At 36.4% G+C, this 20,835-nt stretch overlaps 1 protein-coding gene across 1 annotated transcript in view; it reads left to right on the plus strand.

Moving 5' to 3' along the window:
• FRMD3 (FERM domain containing 3) overlaps positions 1-16,772 on the plus strand; it is a 27,829-nt gene extending 11,057 nt beyond the window's left edge. Inside the window, 2 exon segments of the mRNA XM_027770677.1 lie at positions 16,132-16,613; positions 16,615-16,772. Of these exon segments, the coding sequence (XP_027626478.1) occupies positions 16,132-16,613; positions 16,615-16,752 (620 nt within the window). The 3' untranslated portion in view covers positions 16,753-16,772.
• Positions 16,773-20,835: the final 4,063 nt, after the last annotated feature.

Genomic DNA, 20,835 nt, shown 5'->3' on the forward strand with positions numbered 1-20,835 from the left:
TTGAAATTCATTGAAAACATTGGTCCCTTTGTCTACCCCCCTCCCCCCCACTGTAACTTTAAGTGGGACAGTTGATTGACAGACATAATCTGAGATGGAGTCACAGAATGCTGGAACTGGTCTAGTTCGCAGGTGAAAAGTCTAAGACTAGAACCTGAAGTTCTAGCTCATGTTGCTCAGGGAGCTGTGGCTTGTTGAAGAAATGAATCCAGTGTCCTGAATTCTAGACCACCGCTGTTTCTGCTCCATTGTATTTATATTTACCACAAGTGGAGTGGTGACCTGTTCTGTTTTCCTCTGTCACTCATCCTTCACCTTTCTTTTCCCTACCCTCTTGAAGAATATAACCTCCTGAGCCAATATTGCTAAGCTGGTCCACATAAATAGACCAGTCAGACTTAAGTCCACCCTAAGGAGGAAGGTTCTGGTCAGTAAGCTACAAATATGTGACCTCCATAGAGACCTGAAGATTTCATGTATGCTTGAACTGTGGTTGTCAACCCTTTCAGATTCAGTGTTCCTTCCACCTTTCAAAACTTATTATTATTATTACTATCATTTTTAATTGCAGGAGGATATGTATGCTCTTGGGAGAGAGAGTGCACCCCACTCTCCACCACCCCAGTGGGGCATGATTATGCCACAATCCTTTTTCCTCTGTTTCTCCTTCCTGCCAGAGTTTGGGGCATGTTCGCACATGTGCCCGGGATGTTTTTCAATCTGCTGGGGCCAAGATTTGAACCCCAGTCAGCCCTATGGGATCTGGCTCCCAATGCACAGAACCTAGCCACTGTGCTATGGGGCTGGTCCAAATTATTATTTTTAATTGGCACATAATAGTTGTATATATTTATGAGATATAGTATGATTTTTCAATTCATGAATGCCATGTGTAATGATCAAATCAGGATAATTAGCATATTGGTCACCAGAATGGCTATTATGTTGTGTTGAGAATATTAAAAAATCAAATCATAAGGGGAACCAGCAGTTAGTGTAATGGCTATGTCGCTGGACTCCCACGTAGTCAACCGTGGTTCACATCCCGGACCCGATGGTTTAAAACTCACGCCGGGTGCTTGTGTGTGCGTGCCCAAGATCCCGAGAAGAGAATGGAGGAGAACAGATTGCGGCATGACCATCCCCTCTGGGAGGTGATTTCTCACTTTCTGTCTCTATGTCTCTCTCTGTCTGGCTGGCGAGCGCATGCGCCCTATAGTGGGAAAAAAAAAACAAACTATCCAAAAAATCAAATCATCAGGACCAGCAGATGGCATAATGGTTACGTCACTGGATTCCCATGTGGCTAAACATGGTTCAAGTCCCAGACCTTGGAGGCTTGAGACTCACATCAGTCATATGTGTGTGTGTGCCCAAAATCCCGAGGAGAGAAAGGAGGAGAAGGGATTGCGGCATGGCCATCCCCCTTGGAGGGTGATTTTTTACTTTCTGTCTCTCTGGCAAGCGTATATGTCCTATAGCAAAAATCTCCCTGAAAAACAAAACTCAAATCCTCTTTCCTAGCAACTTTGAAATGTATGACAATTTTGTTAACTACAGGCACTTTACTTGCTGTAGAAAACTAGAATTCATTTCTCCTATCCGATTTAATTTTGTATCCACAACCTATATTTCCCTATTTCCCCCTCCTTGCAACCTTTCCCAGCCTTAAGTAACCATTGTCCTACTTTCTGCTTCGACTTTTTCAGCCTCCGTATATGAGTGAGAACACACAATATTTCCCTTTCTGTGTCTGACTTCTTTCACTTAACATCATGGCCTCCAGTTTCATCCATTTTGCCTTAAATGACATAATTTTGTTCTTTTTTTTTTTTTTTTAAAGAGATTTTTGCTATAGGGTACATGTGTTTGCCTGAGAGACAGAAAGACATAAAGTGAGAAATTCCCCCTTGCCCTTGGGCCTTGCAACAATCCCTTCTCCTCCATTTTTCTCTTGGGATTTGGGGCATGCATGCACATGCACTAGGCATGAATTTTAAGCCACTGGGTCCGGAACTCGAACCGCTGTCAACTACATGGGAGTTCAGTGATGTAACTATTACACCATCTTCTGGTCCCAGAATTTTGTTCTTTTAAATAATTTAGTAGTATTCCATTGTTTATATAATCCACATTTTCATTGTCCATTCATTTGTTGGTAGACATTTAGGTTGATTTCCTAACTTAGCTATTGTGAATAATGCTGCAATGAACATCTCTCTCTGACAAAGTGACTTCCTTTCCTTTGGACATATACCAAATAGTGGGATTACTGGATCATGTGTTAGTTCTATTTTTATTTGTTTGAGGAATCTTCATATTATTTTTCATAATAGCTGTACAAATTTACATCCCCACCAACAGTATTAAAGAGTTTCCTTTTCTCTCATCCTTGCCAGCATTTGTGATTCTTTGTCTTTTTGTTAAAAGCCATTAGAACTGGGGAAAGATGATATTTTATTGTGGTTTTTGTATAAATTTCCTTGATGGATTGTGATACTGAGTATATTTTCATATACTTTTTGGCTATTTCTCTTTTTTTTGAAAAAGTCTATTCAGATAGTTTCTTAACAGAATCATTTGTTTTGTTCTGGCTGCTGTGTTATTTGAGTTCCATGTATATTTTTTATATAAATTCCCTGTCAGATGAATAGTTTGTAAATATTTCCTGATTATTTGTTTCCTCTATTGTCACCTTCTATTTGTAGTGCAGAGGCTTTTTAGTTTTATATAATCTCATTTGTCTGTTCGAGTGTTTGAGGTTTTATCAAAAAAAAAAAAAAAGTTCCCAGATCAATATCCTGAGTCATTTTCGCTGTTTTCTTATAGTGCTTTTATAGTTTGGGTTCTTATGTTTAAGTCTTCCATCAATTTTGGTTGATTTTTGAATATGATGAAAAATAAGGGTCTGGATTCAGTCTTCTGCTTCATCAGTGAATGTTCTTGGAACCTTTGCAAAGTCATTTGGCTATATATATGTGAATTTCTTTCTGTGTTCTCTAGTTTGTCTCATTGGTCTATATGTTTATTTTTATATGTAATATGTATTAATAATACAAATATAAACAATTCCATGCTGTTCTGGTTACTATAGCTTTGTAGTGTATTTTGAAACATACAGTGTTCAGCTTTGTTCTCTTTGGTCAGGATTACGTTGGCCACTGATTTTGTGGTTCTGTACAAATTTTATTATGCTTTTTTCCCATTTCTGTGAAGAATGCCACCGGTATTTTGATAGGAGTTAAATTTAACCTGTAAATCACTTGGTATGAGCATTTTAATAATAATTTTAAAAAAAAAAATTTAATTTTATGTATTATTATTATTTTATTTTGCTATAGGGCACATGTGCTCACCAGAGAGAGAGAGAAAGCAAGCCACCAGGTCTGGGACTCGGATAACAGTAGGCCATGTGGAAGTTCAGTGCCTTAGCCACCACGCCACCTGCTGGCCCCAGTAATATTAATTTTTCTGTGATGACCATGGGATAGCTTTTCATTGTGTGTGTGTGTGTGTGTGTGTGTGTGTGTGTTTCTATATTTCTATATTTCTTTCATCAGTTATTTATTTTTTTTTTGGTAGTATTCATTATAGAGATCTTTCATCTTGGCTAAATTTATTCCTAGGTGTTTTATTTATTTTTTTATTTATGTAAATATTGTAAATGGGATTGTTTTCTTAATTTCTTTTTACACTAGGTTGCTTCTCATGTATAAATATGCTGCTTATTTTTGTGTGTTGATTTTGCGTACTGTAACTTTATTGAATTCATTTATTATATAGTTCTAAGAGAGTTGTTTTTGGTTTTTCTATAGGGCATGTTCGCTTTCCAGAGAGAAAGAGAGAGAGGAGGAAAAGTGAGAAATCATCCCCAAGGGGGAATGGCCACACCCCCAATCCCTTCTCCTCTGTCCTCTTCTCTGGATTTTGGGTGTGCACGCACATGCACCCAGCATGATTTTCAAGCTGACAGGTCTGGGATTTGAACCACACAGTTGGCCATGTGAGATCTAGCCACTTCCATACCATCTGTGGGCCTAGTTATCAGAATTTTTGGGATGGAGGAGTCTATCTACTGGGTCATCAGAAAAGTCATGACATATTTTCTGTGCAAAAATATATCTATGTCTGTTTCTCTCTATATATATTTTAATGTCATGTACAAACAGGAATGACTTGACTTCCTTCATTCCAATTTGGATGTCCTTCATTTATTTCTCTTGACCAATTACTCTGGCCAGGACTATGGTTATCAAGACTGGTGAAAGTGAACATCCTTGTCTTGTTCCAGTTCTTAGAGGAAAAAGCTTTCAACTTTTCCCCATTAAATATTATTTTAGCTGTAGATTTTTATATACAGTTTTTCTTCTGTTGAGCTGTGTTCTTTGAATATCTAATTTGTTCTTAGTTTTTATCGTAGATGAATATTGCATGTTATCAAATGTTCTTTTCTGCATTTATTGTGATGATTATATGGTTTTGGTCTCTCATTTTGATGGTGTGAAGTGTCGTATGTGTATGTTGATTTACATATGTTTAACATCCTTTGCATATGTTTTATAACCTTGGGAAAAAACTCACTTGAGTGAGTTTTTTTATATTACGTGTATAATCTTTTTGATGTACTGTTGAATTTGGTTTGTTAGTGTTTTGTTGAGGATATTTACATTTATATTCATCAGGGATATTGGTCTGTAGTGTTCTTTTTTTTTATTTTATCCTTGTCTGGTTTAGATATCAGGGTAATATTTACTTCATAGAATGAATTTGGAAGAATTCCTCTCCCTCAATCTTTGGAAATAACTTGAGAAGAATTGGCATTTGTTGTTTTAAAAAGTTTTAAACAGTTTAGCAGTGAAGCAGTCTGGCCCTGGACTTTTCTTTGTTGGGAGATGAGACTTTTTATTACCGATTACTCGCTATTGGTCTGTTCAGATTTTCTGTTTCTTTCTGATTTACTTTTGGTAACTAGTATTTATCTGGTAATTTATCCATTTCTTCTAGGTTTTTCAATTTGTTTATATATAGCTGTTTGTAATAGTCTCTAATGATCTTTTTTTATTTCTGTAGTATCAGTTGAACGTATCCCATTTTGTCTTGGTTTTACTTACTTGGGTCTTCTCTCTTTGTACTTTTTTTAGTCTCAATTTCATTTATATCTATTCTGATCTTTTTTTATAAGTTTATGTATTTCTTCCAAGAACATAAGATGGAGATGATATACTTATGCTAGAGGACCATGAGAACAAGTAAATTAATTACCTCACATATGAGGAGTCTTCAGAAAGTTCATAGAACACATGTAATATAAAAAACTAATGTGAATTTCTAAATTTCTTGCACCAAAATAAATTCATATGTCAATTCCATTTTTTCACAAACTTTTCAAATCCTCTAGTATATTAGTAACAATGTATTGTTATTATTAGCTGTAGTAATCTTCATCTAAAATATTTTTAGTGCTGTTCTTAAAATTTGTTGTTTTTCCAAACTTGACCTTTGTACAAGAAAAGAGGCTACTATTCCCTCACCCCCATCCCCTAGATGAATTCAGCCAGCAGGTGGAGGCACAGTCACCAGCTTTTCTTGCCTTCTACTAATTTTGAGTTTGGTTCTTGCTTTTTTAACTTTTTGAGATATATTGTTAAGGTGTTTATTTATTTATTTTTTTTGGAGAGGTTTTCGCTGTAGGGCGCGTGCACTCGCAAGACAGACAGAGAGAGACATAGAAACAGAAAGCGAGAAATCACCCCCCAGCGGGGATGGTCATGCCGCAATCCCTTCTCCTCCATTCTCCTCTCGGGATCTTGGGCACACATGCACACGTACGTGCCCGGCGTGAGTTTTAAGCCACCGGGTCCGGGATGCGAACCATGGTCGACTACATGGGAGTCCAGCGACATAGCCATTACGCTAACTGCTGGTTCTCTAGCTGTTTATTTGAAATCTTTCCACTCTTTGATGTAGGCTGTTATTGCTATGAACTTTTGTCTTAGTACTGCTTTTACTATATCCCATAGGCTTTGTTATGTTGTATTTCCCTTTTAATTTGTTTCAAGAAAATTTTTAATTTCTTTTTTAATTTTTTCAATGACCTATTGGTTGTTTAGGAGCATGTTGATTTCCATGCATTTGTATTGTTTCCAAATTTCCTCTTGTTGTTGATCTCTAGCTTTAGTCTATTGTAGGCAGAAAAGATACTTGAACAGATTTCAATTCTTAAAAATTTGTTAGGACATTTTGTGGCCTAACATATGGTCTGTTGTGGAGAATGCTCCATGTGCTGATGAGAAGAATTTTTATCTTATAGTTGTTGGAAGAAATTTGTCTATAAATATCTGTTAGGTCCATTTGGCCTATTATGGAGTTTAAATCCATGTTTTAAACATATAAATATATATAATATATATGTATATATACACACATATGTATTTATATAATTGTGTATATGTGTGTGTACTGTGTATATATGTGCATATGCATATATACATGTGTATATACACGTATATACATATACACACACACACACTTAATGCACAATTGTTATATCCTCTTGCTAAATTGCTCAGTTTATTATTATAAAATAATATTTTTCTTTTTTCACTGTTTTTGACTTAACATCTATTTTATCTGATACAAGTATAATTACTCCTGTTCACTTTAGTTTCCTTTGGGAAGTATCTTTTTCTAGTCATTCACATTTAAATTGTGTGTATCTTTACAGGTAATGTAAGTTACTTGAAGGAAGCAAATCATTTTTTGAAATCCATTCAGACAGTCTATATCTTCTTTCTTTTTTACATTTGAAGCAATCTTTTTATTTCTCTGAATTTTAAAGTTATCTTCTTGAGACTAATTCTCCAAAAGAGTCATGTGAAAAGATATAAGATAATGAACAAAAACAATCTAATCTTTTGATAAGTGAGAGTATTAACATCAGTTTTAGAACAAGTACTTGGACTCATTTTGTTTATGTGGCTGTGTGTGATTTAAAATAAAAAAAAAAATTCCAAGTGGATTTGACTTCCTGGATTATTTTAAAACTATGTAGTTATTTAAAGGAAAAAAAAATAAGGCCATTAGAGATTAATCTTTCTTTCTTTCTGTTTTTTTTTTTTTTTTTTTTTTTTCCCAAACAGAGAGATTTTTTGCTATAGGGCACATGAGCTTACCAGAGAAACAGAGAGACAGAAAGCAAGAAATCACACCCCAGGGGAGATGGCCATGCTGCAATCCCTTCCTCCATTCTCCTCTTGGGATTTGAGGCATGCATACGCACATGCCTGGCGTGAATTTTTTACCACTGAATCTGAGACTTAAACTGCAGTAGACTACATGGGAGTCCAGCGATGTAATCATTATGCCATCTGCTGGTCCCAAGAAATTGATTTCTTAATCTAAGACCCTTTAGAAGTAAGGAAGAGCAAAGGAAAGCAAAAGAAAATTAATCGCTTTTCTAATTTTCAGTTAAAAGCGCACATGCCTGGCGTGAATTTTTTACCACTGAATCTGAGACTTAAACTGCAGTAGACTACATGGGAGTCCAGCGATGTAATCATTATGCCATCTGCTGGTCCCAAGAAATTGATTTCTTAATCTAAGACCCTTTAGAAGTAAGGAAGAGCAAAGGAAAGCAAAAGAAAATTAATCGCTTTTCTAATTTTCAGTTAAAAGCAGTGGTTCAGGGATCAGCAGTTAGCATAATGGCTATGTCGCTGAACTCCCATGTAGTTGACCACAGTTCAAGTCCCAGACCTGGTGGCTTAAACTCACGCCGGGCACGTGTGCATGCATGCGCAAGATCCCAAGAGGAGAATAGAGGAGAAGGGATTGCGGCATGGCCATCCCCCCGGGGGGTGATTTCTCGCTTTCTGTCTGTCTGTCTCTCTCTGTCTTTCTGGCTAGCGCATGCGCCCTATAGCAAAAACCTCTCCAAAATAAAAAAAAAGTAGAGGTTCAGAGAAATTAAGAAATACAGTTACTAGACTCTGAATTTCTTAAAGGCATGGGCAGTATCCCATTTGTATGTTTTTCCATCATCCAACTCCATGAACTCCATGTCCTCCACACCTTAGTTGCACCACAAAAGTTTCATGATAGAGTAAATTAGCAGAGTGGAGACTGGTACTTGCATCTATTCCACTCCAAATCCTAGGTTTGTGCTCATCACTATGTCTCTTTCACAGAGGTGTCCTTCTTTTCAGTATTTTGGTGTAAAGCAGGAGTTTTAGTCACAAATCCAGAAGTTGATATGGATAATCTAGATCCAAGTATCCAAGGCAGGATCTTCAAAGAGCCCATGATGATTGACACCATTGTGTGGACGCCAGACAGTCTAAATCTTCTAATTAGGAATTCAATACATTTACATACAAGGTTTTATTGATAAATGAGAATTTACTCATTTCATTGTGTCACTTGTTTTCTGTTTTTTTTTAATTATACATTAATCTTCCTTGTTTATTTTTTAAATTTTTTTTAACATTTTAAAATTTCATTTTCTCTTTTACATTCAATCACATTATTTAGCTTACAAACTGAATATTTCAACATGTGAACATTTCTCCCTATTCTAGTTGCTAAAACTATAAAAGTATCTTCAACAGATAATACCACATTTCTTTGTCCCATTAATGCTTTGCCTCTCTATTTTTCTTCTAAATGTCCTTCCTCAGACTCTACTCTTTCACACACACTATATCTAGTATTTACATCCATTTACTGTATTCCTATATCCTTTAGTCAATCAGTTTCAGTTATAGAGTGCGGACACTCGGTATATATTAAGTGGGGACATACAGTGTCTCTCCTTCATCGCCTGGCTTGCTTCACTCAGCAGTAAATCTTCCACTTTCTGTCAAAAGCCTTTCTTTCTTATCGTTTATCTTTACTGTCTTTACTGTTTGATAGTTTTCAGTAGAAATAAGGTTTATTTCCCTTTTTCACCTGTATATCTGTCCTGCCAGAGAGTTTTATAATTTTGTCTGTCTTCATTGTGGTAGTTATTGTCTTTCACTTTCAGAGCTAGAACTCCTGTATTTTCTATGAAGCCTGGTTAGTGGTGATAAATTCCCTTCATTTTTTTCTTGTCTAGTGAGGACTTTATTTTTCCTTCATTTCCAAAGCATAACTTTGCTGACTATAGTACAATAAATTTTCAAAAAGCTCATGAAAAAACATATACTCTGAAAAAGATCTTTGCAGGGATTTCAAATTTATTGTGGCAAAATAAACGTATATTAACTGCATTTTTCCCTATGACTTTTTATACTCCCCTTTTACTCTTGGCTGGCATATTCTTTTCCTTCAGCTTTTTCACTGTATCATCCCACTGGTTCCTGGACTGTGAGGTCTCTTCTAGGAAACTTGCTGTTTGACTAATGGAGATTTTAAGTGACTTAACACTTTTTTTCTTGCTGTTTTTAGGATTCTCTTTATCTTTCACTTTTGAAGTTTAACTATAATGTGCCTTCTAGAAAATCTTTTTGATTTGAATCTATTTGGGAATCTTTGAGTTTTTTTTAATCTTGATGTCCTTGCCTCTTCCACATTGTGGGACATTTTCAGCTAATATTTCATTAAATAGTTTTCCTATGTATTTTCTCATCTCTTCTTCCTCAGGAACTCCCATAATGAATTTATTTGCTCACTTACTGGTATACCATTGGTTGTATAGGCTTTATTTTTATTGTTGTTCTTTTATATTCTTTTGTTTTATTTTGTTTTCCTGACTGGATTATTTCAGAACTTTTTTCTTCTTGTAGTCTGTTGTTGAAACACTCCACTCAGTTGTATTTTTTTTATCCTATTCATTTAATCCTTCAGCCCCTCAGGCCGCTGTTTAATATTTTTTTAATTGTATTTACTTATTTATTTCTGAAACATTTTTAAAATTAATTTACATTCATTCCCTATAGTTTTTTTTAATGATATAGCTCTTTGTTAAATTTTTATTCACATCATGAATTGTTATTCTGATTTTTGTTGAATTTGTCTACATTCTCATATCTCATTGAGTTTTCTTAATATTATTATTTTGAATTCCTTTCCAGGCATTTCATTGATTTCCTTTTCTTTGGAGTCTGTTACTCATAAATTATTGTGTTCATTGGAGGAGTCTTATATTACTGCTTTTTTATGTTTCCGTGTCACTATGTTGGTATCTGCACATTTGGTGGAAAGTTGCCTACTCTTTGATTTTCAGAGTAGTCTTTGTAAGGATAGATTTTTTTCCCTGAAAATGTGGCCTATGATGTCATTTGGGTAGATACTTTGGTTTTAGTTCTGTGTGGGCATGGTAGTAGTCTCTGTGTGATTTCTCTGACTATAATTTATGTCAGCGATTGACACTGTGAGGTATCTGTGAGTACTTCAGTGACCTTGACCATGAGTGTTTGTGGAGGCAGTTGTAAAACTTTGGTGGGGGACATGAGGTTCTGGAAGAGCACCTGTGTGTATGTGGGTGAGAGCCATGAGGTGGGGTCACTGGAGGTGGCAGGCATGGGGACACTGGTCAGCCCCTGAGTGGGGGGGACACGTAATATCAGTAGTGGGTCTTCCATTGGAGGGAGGTCATCAGACATTGTGGAGGAGTGAGGCTGCTTCTCAGACTAAAGATATGTTTTTGGCATGCAATGGTTCCATCAGTCCAGGGGGTGATGCTACTGGAGAGGTTGTTCCCCAGTTTCTGGGTAGCATGTATGACATGTAATGGTCCTGCTAGTCAAGGGGGTATAGAGAGTCATTCCTCAGGTCCTGGGGGTCATGTGTGTCAGTTTATGTCATTCATATCATGAATATGAATTGTTATTCTTGATAACAAAGAGCTTTATATCATTAAAAGTAAAAAAAAAAAAAAAAAGAAGAAGAATAACTAAATAGCAACCTTGGGGCTGAAGGATTACATGAATAGGATGGAAATATACAGCTGAGTGCTTCAACAACAGACTAGATCAATAAAAAAAATCTGAAATAATCCAGTCAGGAAAACAAAACAAAAATAAAGCCTGGTTTTGGGGACAGCCTTCCTGCTGTCATCTGTTACCTGAGGTGCAGGCTACTCTGTTTTCTCTGGTTCCATGATCACGGTTGTACCACCAGGTCATGTTGTAGCTTCGTAGCATTTTGTGTGTGCATGGTGGGATGAGAGCAGGGCCTCACTCTGGCAGTATCTCTGCTTTTTTTTGTTTTTTTTTTTTTTTTTTTGTACCAGTCCCTTTAATAATAGTCATCTTAAACTGTTTTCTCTGCCTTCTTGAGATGTACCTCACAAGTCTGCACATAATTTTGAGGTCAAAATAATGCTTTCATTGTAATATAAGGAAAAATTAAAAGGAAATAATTTATAATAAAATAATAAGAATATACAAATGTTTTTCTCAAGCATGATTCACCAGGAGGCAGAACGAAGGAGTGACATGCTTAGAGTAGCAGGGAAACAGGCATCGAGGGAGTTACCCAACAGAAGCAGGGTGATAATGTGTGTGACTACACAGCAACTCGGACATTAGAGGCATCCCTTGTGGTAATGATGTGATATTCTGCACTGCTAAACTACTCTCAGCAAAAATCGTTCTTTAATTTACCCAGTAGTCACATTCCTGAAAAATTCAAAATATGTTGAAATTAGAGCCCAAGAGCTTTAGGCTTAAATGTAAAACAGATGTGTTCTAGGTGCAAATGAATATAAATATATTTTTTGGTCAACTTGAATAATATGTGATATTTGACACTCGAAAATTGTGTAAAATGCCAGATCATTCTTCATTTCTTGGAACCATCCTACACATTTCAGGATGTCTTAGCATCCCTGACCCCAACCCAAGAAATGACGTTAGCTCCTCCAATCATTGTGATGACTTGTAAAAGCCTATATGTTTTCCTGAAACAACCCTTTTCCCAGTCGAATGGTGGTATTGCTTTCTTTGTACCACTCACTACTTTGAAGGGCATTCTATAACCTGAAATCAGACAGGGAGCCTCAGGGTACCTCAGAGGGAACCAGAATGGTGGTTTCAGATGCTGTTTGCCAAAGCATCCCAGCACTGAGCATCATGCTTCCAGGGTGAGCATCTGGTATCATGGCGGAGGGAGCATGAAGGCTGAAGTAGCACCCCCTGCAAAGTGAGCCTGTTTTATTTCAGCCACAAATGCAATAACAGTGGCAGGTTCCTGTGCTACCTTCGTAGCACACACAAAATGCTACGAAGCTACAACATGACCTAGTGGTACAACCATGATCTTGGAAAGACATTGTCTAGTGGGCTTGGAGTTAAACCCCAGGAACTCACACTCCAAAGTCTTTGTTTAGGAGATTAGTCTTGTTAAATGAGAACTGCAGATGATTTATTTATTTTTTCCCCACATTTTATTGATTCACAAAGTACCTTGAACTAAAACTATGGACAAAGCTAGAATCTAGTTATAAATGCACTGTAATTTTCTTCTGAAACATTTTTAATTAATTAATTAATTTGCAATCATTCCCTGAGCGTTGTCACAGCATATAAAATGTGATTTTCATCTAAAATATGCTGCATAGTGGCTTAATCATACATGTTATTTTCATTAATTTTCTATTTCTGGTTTTTCATATATACAGGTATATATATATATTTTTTTCTCCAATTTCTCACCCTTTGCCATTTCTCACCCTCCTCCCACACTATCTTAGGTGTCTACAGTTGTTTCCCCCCCTCCCCATATTTTATTGATTCACATCATCAATGTAATACAGTGATTGTCATTGATGGTAGATTCTGTCATTCTACTGTAATACTGTATCAGGCGACAGTGTTAACTTCTAGAAGATACCACTCATAATTGTGACATAATAGTGATTCGTTGTTATTTTATTCTTGCAAATATGACCAAAGTTAGAAGTTTGCACAACAGATTTGCAAAATGTTGTAAATATTGCCAATCATTTGAAAAATGTTGGTTATTTTGGGTTCGGCATGTTAGCTTTAGGATCTATGATATAGGGTCTGTTACCAACAGGACTTTTTTCTTTTTTAAAAAAATTGGTTTTAATTATTTATTTATTTATTTTACAGTTAAAGTATGAATTTATTTTGGTACAAAAACTTTTTGAAATTCATAGTTTTCCCATTACACATATTTCGATGAGCTTTTTTTTGAAACATTTTTAAAATTAATTAATTTACATTCATTCCCTAAGCATTGTCACAACATGCAAAATGTAGTTTCCCATCCAGAATATACTGTATAGTGGCTTAATTATGCATGTTATCGTCAATAATTTTCCATTTCTAGTTATCTGTCTATCTGTCTATCTATATGGCCCCTATTTCTGACTCTCTGCCCTTTCCCACTCTCCTCCTGCACTATCTATGGTGTCTACAGTTGTTTGCCATTCCTTTTCCCCCCACATTTTATTGATCACACAATTTCCTATATAATCCAACTAATTTCAATAACAAGTTCAGCTTGTCATTTTAAGAAAAGCAGTTTTAACTTTAATAAATCAAAGAGATACTAAGGAACTTTGCTTAAAACTTAAAGTAGGTTAGGATTCTGTTCATATAGTAGGTATGTGAACCTATTGACAGTTCAAGACAGGACAAAAATCCTTAAAATCGGAAAACAAAACCTAGAAAAAAAATCAGCAATGTTTTAGTCAAAAGTCATAAAACACTATTTCACCAGTTCAGTCTCATGTACTTCTGTTGTGGTTTGATCTTCCCGATTAAATTCTGGGCTATAATATTTCACTCCAGACTTGTCCCTATGATTAATTTGTCCATTTTCTTAGATTTAACTCTTATTTCTGTGTGTCTGCATTTAATTTTCCTGGTATAGCACTCCCTTGAGAACTTCTTGGAAATGTGGTCTGGTGTTGGTAAATTCTTTCAGGTTTTGTTTATCTGAGAATGTTCTTGTCTTTTCTTCCCATATGAAGGATAATCTTGCTGGGTACAGTATTCTTGATCGCAATTGCTTTTCCCTTAACACTTTGAATATATTTTCACATCCTTTCTTCACTAACGTTGTTTCCAATGAGAGGTCCGCTGTTAGTCTGATGGGATATCCTTTATAGGTAACTTGCCATTTTTCTCTTGCCAATCTCAGAAACTTGTCTTCGTCTGTGGTTTTGGTCAACTGGGCTATGATATGTCCTGGAGAAAATCTTCTTGGGTTGATTCTGTTTGGGGTCCTTTGTATTTCTTGGTCTGCATCTTTGAGTGCCTCTCTAGGTTTGGAAAGTTTTCTTGCAGGATTTCATGGAGTAGATTATCAATGCCCTTATGAGTCTTGTTGCCTTCTGGGATACCAATTATCCAGATATTTGGACATTTGATGGTATCTAGTATTTCTTGTATATTATTCTCATTTTGGGGGCAATTTTTTCAGTCTTTGTTGTGGATTTTTCTAGGCCAGCAATTTTCTTTTCTATGTCTGAGTTTCTACTTTCTGTATGATTTAGTCTGCTTTTAATACTTGCAAGAGAGATTTTGACTTCCTGTATTATAGCCTTCATCTCTAACAGGTCCATTTGATTCTTTTTTAATATGTGTAATTCCTCTTTTAGATCTTGCAAGAATTTCCTCACCTCTTGGAACTCATCAGTTCCTTTCTCTGGCCTCTTCTGCAGATCATTGTCTCTCTTCTCTTCCATCTCTGTTAGCTTCATCATTATGAATGTTCTAAAATCTTTATTAGACATTTCCATTGAACTGTCTGATGATGAAGAAGTGTTATTCTTTTCTCTTGGAGAAGAGGTATTTTCTGACTTTCACATATTTTTTGTGGCCCTGTGGTGATTTCTAGTTATCTATTGGATGGTGTGTTTCTTCTTAGTTCTTGAAGTTTGATCTGAGTTTCAGGAGTTTGCAGGAGGCGGTGATCTGGAATCTCTTTGCCATTCCATTTTTATCCCTTCGTGCAGCAGATTCAGTGGATATTGAGGAATATGTTAACCCTAATCGTGTTTGGATGTTCGGCTATGGTTCCATTAGATCCATCTAGAAACACAGAGAATGGAGAGTGAGGAGCAGAGTGATGAGATAAAAGAAAAAGGAAAGGAAAGAGAGAGGGCGGAGTGAGAGAGAGAGAGAGAGAGAAAAGAAACAAACAAAAAATTCCCAAAGAAACTGAGGGAAAAAGAAGGAAAAAGAGAATACTTTACCTTAAAAATTTTTAAAAAGGAAAAATTACAAAAAAAAAATGAGAAGACAGAGGCAGAGAGACACAGAATCAGATACAGAGACAGAGAGAAGTCTAGAGGAGCTCCCTACCACTCGAGTTTGTGGGCTGGAGGCTGAATTGTCAGTAGAAAATCTTCATTTCTCTTTTTTTACTGAAATCACTAGTTCTCAGGAGCCATGGAGGAGTCTTTTTCTGAAATCCTGCCCCTTGCCTCTTTTCAAAAAAGTTTATTCACTTATTGGAAGAGAGAGTTTCTTTCTTTCTTTTCTTTGTCCCTTCTTCTTCTTCTTCTTCTTCTTCTTCTTCTTCTTCTTCTTCTTCTTCTTCTTCTTCTTCCTTCTCCTTCTCCTTCTCCTTCTCCTTCTCCTTCTCCTTCTCCTTCTCCTTCTTCTTCTTCTTCTTCTTCAAGTTTTGTCATAGCAATAGGGTGTGTGCACTTGCCAGAGAGAGGCAGAAAGACAAAGAGAGGGAAATTGAGAAATCACTCCCTAGTGGGGCATAGCTATGCTGTGATCCTTTCCTCTGTCCTCTGCATGGAATTTTGGGCATGCACACACACACTCCCAGTGCAGTTTTAATCCAATGTATTCAGGTCTTGAACTGTAGTCAGCCACATGGGAGTCCAGTGCCTCAACCACCACCGCATCTGCTGGTCAACCCAGCAAGATATTTATTCTGTGATTCTCCCTCAGTCTTAGCCAGCCTAGACCATGGGTGTATGTGTGTGTGCATGTACCCTATGTGCTCAGGAAGGTCTAAGCATGGAAATCCAGGACCTTTCCTGTGTTTGTGTTATTGCTGTGCTACTCCCTGGCTCCATAACATGACTTTTTTGCAAGTCAGATTCCACAAAACAGTTTCATGGATGCCTTAAATTTTACTGACTTTTTTTCTACCTATAGAATTTTGTAGAAAAAGAAAATCTGAAATTTAAAGTTAAGGAAAATAATTATCTCTTTTTAGGTATTCCACTGCCTAAAGAGGACGACATTTCTGCCCCCTTGGTCTCCAGCTCACCAGTGAAGGAAGTCCAGGAGTATGAAGATGCCCCAAGTGAAGAGGAAGATAAACTAAAAGAAGAACCTTTAACCATCTCTGAACTCACGTACAACCCAAGTGCCAGCCTGCTCCCCACTCCCGTTGATGATGATGAGATTGACATGCTCTTTGATTGTCCATCTAGGCTTGAGTTGGAGCGAGAAGACACAGATTCATTTGAGGAACTGGAAGCAGATGAAAATGCCTTTTTGATTGCTGAAGAAGAGGAGCTGAAGGAGGCTCGCAGAGCTTTATCGTGGAGCTATGACATTCTGACCGGCCATATTCGGGTGAACCCACTGGTCAAGAGTTTTTCCAGGCTCCTTGTGGTGGGCCTGGGACTGCTGCTCTTTGTATTTCCCCTGCTCCTCCTGCTTTTGGAGTCAGGTATTGATCTCTCCTTCTTATGTGAAATCCGCCAGACACCCGAGTTTGAGCAGTTTCACTATGAATACTACTGTCCCCTCAAGGAGTGGGTGGCTGGGAAAGTCAGCCTCTTCCTCTATATGCTGGGTTGCTCATGAAGTTAACATCTGGTGTAACTAAGGGCTATATTCAATACTAGTGACCTTTTTTTTTTTTTCTGGTAAATACCTGATTCTGAATGGCCATGGGGCCATCAACAGGTGTTCCTTACTCATAACTGATGATTTAAACTTTTCATTAGCTTTCCATAACTCACTGCACTTAAATAAGTTTAAATGAAATACTGTTATTTTAGTTACAGGTCAGGGAGATGGCCTTTAAATAACCAAAAATATGTTTATTTTTATTATAGCATACACGTAAACTCTTCATCTATTATAGCATAATACATAATAATTGGATTGAATTAGATTTTTCCTGTTTTTAGTAGTTGATACCATTACTGGCTATAAGATTCAGAATCAAAATTTTAGTCAAAACCCAAGAGAGTTTTTGAATATAATCCTTAGTAAAAACAATGTCCTCTAACCAATGCCTATACAACTAAATTTATGCTGGGTTTTTGGTTTTGTTTTTTTAAAGATATTTTTATGTGTTCAAACTATTTTGGTAAATTTTTAGCAAAAAAAGAAAAAAAGAAGCCTCTTGGAGTTATTTAAGTGTACAGATTGTAAGACTAATGCACAAAGGATATATTGAAAATTTTTAAAAATGTTTTGGCACTGGTTTGTTTTTAAAAATATTTTTGGCTGAACAATCCCATAATTTGTTATTACCTGCATACAAGATAGAAAATGGGTAGAAAGACACTGTAGTAAATAAGCTCCCAACAGAGGTGATGGGACTAGAGGATGTAGAAACTGAGCGCATCAAGTGGACATAGGGTGGTCCATTTTCCAAAGTATTTGAACAAGATGACTTGTTACTTTCATTTGCCTTCTGTCCATATAATTTGTCTGGGGAAGCAGGACGTATTTAAAAGAAAGTGAAACTTTAAAGGAAAAAATGTTCAAAGAGATACCAGTTAATTGCATACTATTTCAACTTTACCTGAATGGAAGCAGAAAGTAATTGGACAAATGGAAAGTAACAAAAAAGATTTCTGGTGAGGCTGGTAGGCAAGTGGCAGTAGGTATATGGTTTATTTTGTGAAAGTAATGATGGTGCAAGGTGTTTGACAATGTAAAGAACAGTGCATTCGCTGTTCAGGTTGACATAAACATGTTGAAGTGGATCTAAATAAAAGTGGAGAAACTTAAAGGTAAAATATTCGGTTCCTCATGCCATTCATTGTGATTCTGTGGAAGAAATTTCAAAATGTGTGTGTGTATATGAGTGTGTGTGTATGTGAGAGAGAGAAAGAGAAAGAGAGAGAGAAAAAAGAGAGTGAATGAATGATTTTTTAAATAAATACCAGTGATAGTTATTTGTGATCGTCATCATACTTAAGTTCTTTTCTTTCCTGGTTTCCTTAAGATCTTAATTTATTCATAATTGGGGCTTCCATAGAGAAAAAGGAAGGGGCTCGTATATCAATTCAACTTGAAATAAACAGTAGAGGGGGAAATAGCCAGACTAGAGGGAACAGAGGCTCTAGTCCCTTTCATCATATCATTAAATCCATAGTGGAAAGGATCTGATCTTGGTTCACGAAGAGAACGTAACCAATACTGTGGTGTAAGTGAGAAAGAAGAGTATGGCACTTAGCAACATGGAGCATAGGATTGCTCCATGGGTGAAGATGCTCCATTGCTTTCATTTCCAGAGAGATGGGGCCTGCCTGTAACTTCCCCCTAACTTTAACGACACTCCAGCCTTATCATTAGCTTACTTTCCAAATTGGGTGTTCTGGTCCCCCTCGTGCAATGTGAGCTTAAGTACTTTACTAGACATTAAATTTTGAAAGTCGGCTCATGCCTTCAATTGGACAAACTCTATATTTGCTATCAAGTTTACAAGGTTTTCATTCTCATGGGTTTTTGGTGATTTAGTTTGCTTTTTAATGAAGAATGTTTAATACCTGAAATTTCATACTGTTACAGAAATGTATTTTCTATGGAAAATACAGCCATTTATTTTGGAAGTTTTCAGATAGCCAGCTGTGAAATTGCTGTTTCTGTTTTTCCCTTCTTTTCTCATATGACTGCAAGTCATTGCTTATGATGTAAGGGTGCCCCAAGATCAGTGTGCACTAATTTAGCCCCCCTTCTAATTACATTTCATATAATTTTCTTTGAAATTCTAACTATAATATCATCTAGCTCTTGACATTTGAAAATAATGTTAAATAATATTCTTAAAATTATGATAGTACTATATGTTCCACTATTAATCATTTGAAGAATATAACAAGACAAAGAGCACACATGATCTAACCATGCAGATTTATATGAAGGAATAATGACTGCATTATTTTAGCATTTCCAGATAACATCTCTTTTCTCTTAGGCAAAACCTCCATTGTTGAACAGAAATGTTTTTAAGTGAAGGAGCTGACAGAATAAGGTCTGCTGAATTAAAAAAATTAAAAGTGGGATCCTGAAATGCCACTCGTTGGCATAGAATCAGAACCTTTTAGGAAACACCCATTTAAGTTTTGTTAGAAGATAGTCGCCAGTTGCCTCAACCAAATGAGGAAAAGACTGCTTCTAAAGGTGGACAGTATATGTGATACAGTGAGATTCAGAGTTCAAAGCAAGTGTGTGAGTATATGTATATTCCATATTGTTGGTACATGTGTGTTTATATATGAATCTGTATATATATATATATATATATGTGTGTGTGTGTGTGTGTGTGTGTGTTAGTAAAGCTACCTCTAAGGAGATTATATACACACATAGCAGAATGTGTACATACATGTGTGTGCATATATATATATATATATATATACACATACATGCACATACATACATACATACATGCATATGTATATGTATGTATATACATGTATATAGACATATATGTGTGTACATTTGTGGATATATATATATATATATATACACACACACACACTTCAAATACATATACACACATAATCTTGTCTTTAGTGCTAATGCAAGTTGGATCATGGAAACCATGTAGGTAAAGTATCATGCATTTCTGTCTGTGCTTGGAACATATTGTAAAATGTTATGTATTTGGACTATATTTTGTGGTTTGTTGAATATTTATAAAAACAACTCTGGGGCGAATCCACAATGAGTTGAGTCATTGAAATACTAGAGATACGGGGCCATGTTACTGTGATTGGAGCCTTATCTTTGTATAGTGAAATTTGCATTTCTGTGTCAACAACTAGATTGTTTTATATGTTAATATGGTGGCAGGAATCCCTAATAAAAATACTCTGGGGTAAAAGATTTTTGCAATCATTTAGTTTTATTTAAAGTTATATAGTCAGCCTATTGGAAATTACAGAAGGATTGTCTCTCTAGGACCATGACATGAGGTGAAATCTTAATACAGATAGTATGAAAAAAAAATCCCAGGTAAGGGATGAGATTAACCCCTGTGGATGTCATCCAGGATTAAATTAGCACTGGAAATGCCTTCAAACACAAAAGAAGGCTATGGTCTAGTGGAGAGTGGTAAGCTAATTCAATAAATAGAAAAACATAAACAGAACAGAGCGACAGGTAGGAGGATTTCAGAGTACTAGAAATTAGTATGTCATCACTACTGGCTAGAAAACGTGCCTTCTTATTTCAGAGAGAGCTCAAGTGGATGACATTTGGCACCACACTTCTCTTTCCATTCATGGGTCCTGGAAGAACATGCCATTTCTGTCTTCCCCTACTCCATCCATAGGGTAGCCCTGAGTCTGTCTTCTGCTTAGGTCTGACACAAAGTTAGTAACTTTCAATGAAACAAAAGGGCACCTCTCCTTATAGTAGTAATACTGTTGATGTCAAGAGGAATTGCTCTCCCCTGCCCCCTTGCTCCCCTACCCTCCACTGTGATTGTCTCACAGATCTGTCGAGTTCTTAATCAAGATTCCTCAGAAGAATGAGCTCCAGAGTACAAGCAAGAAAAAGAGTTAAACGGCTAGTGTTCAAGTACTAGGTGACTTACAGATCTGGAGTACTTGTTCTGGCCGCTCTAGCCAGTGCCTTTGTTTGGGTTAGAGTTGAAAGGCTCATACAAAATGGTCCTTGTCCACTCACTTATTGAACAGTTCATTGATTTTCTGACCCAATTCAC

Source organism: Tupaia chinensis, unplaced genomic scaffold, assembly GCF_000334495.1.
Source record: "Tupaia chinensis unplaced genomic scaffold, TupChi_1.0 Scaffold000147_1, whole genome shotgun sequence".
Lineage (NCBI taxonomy): Eukaryota > Metazoa > Chordata > Mammalia > Scandentia > Tupaiidae > Tupaia > Tupaia belangeri.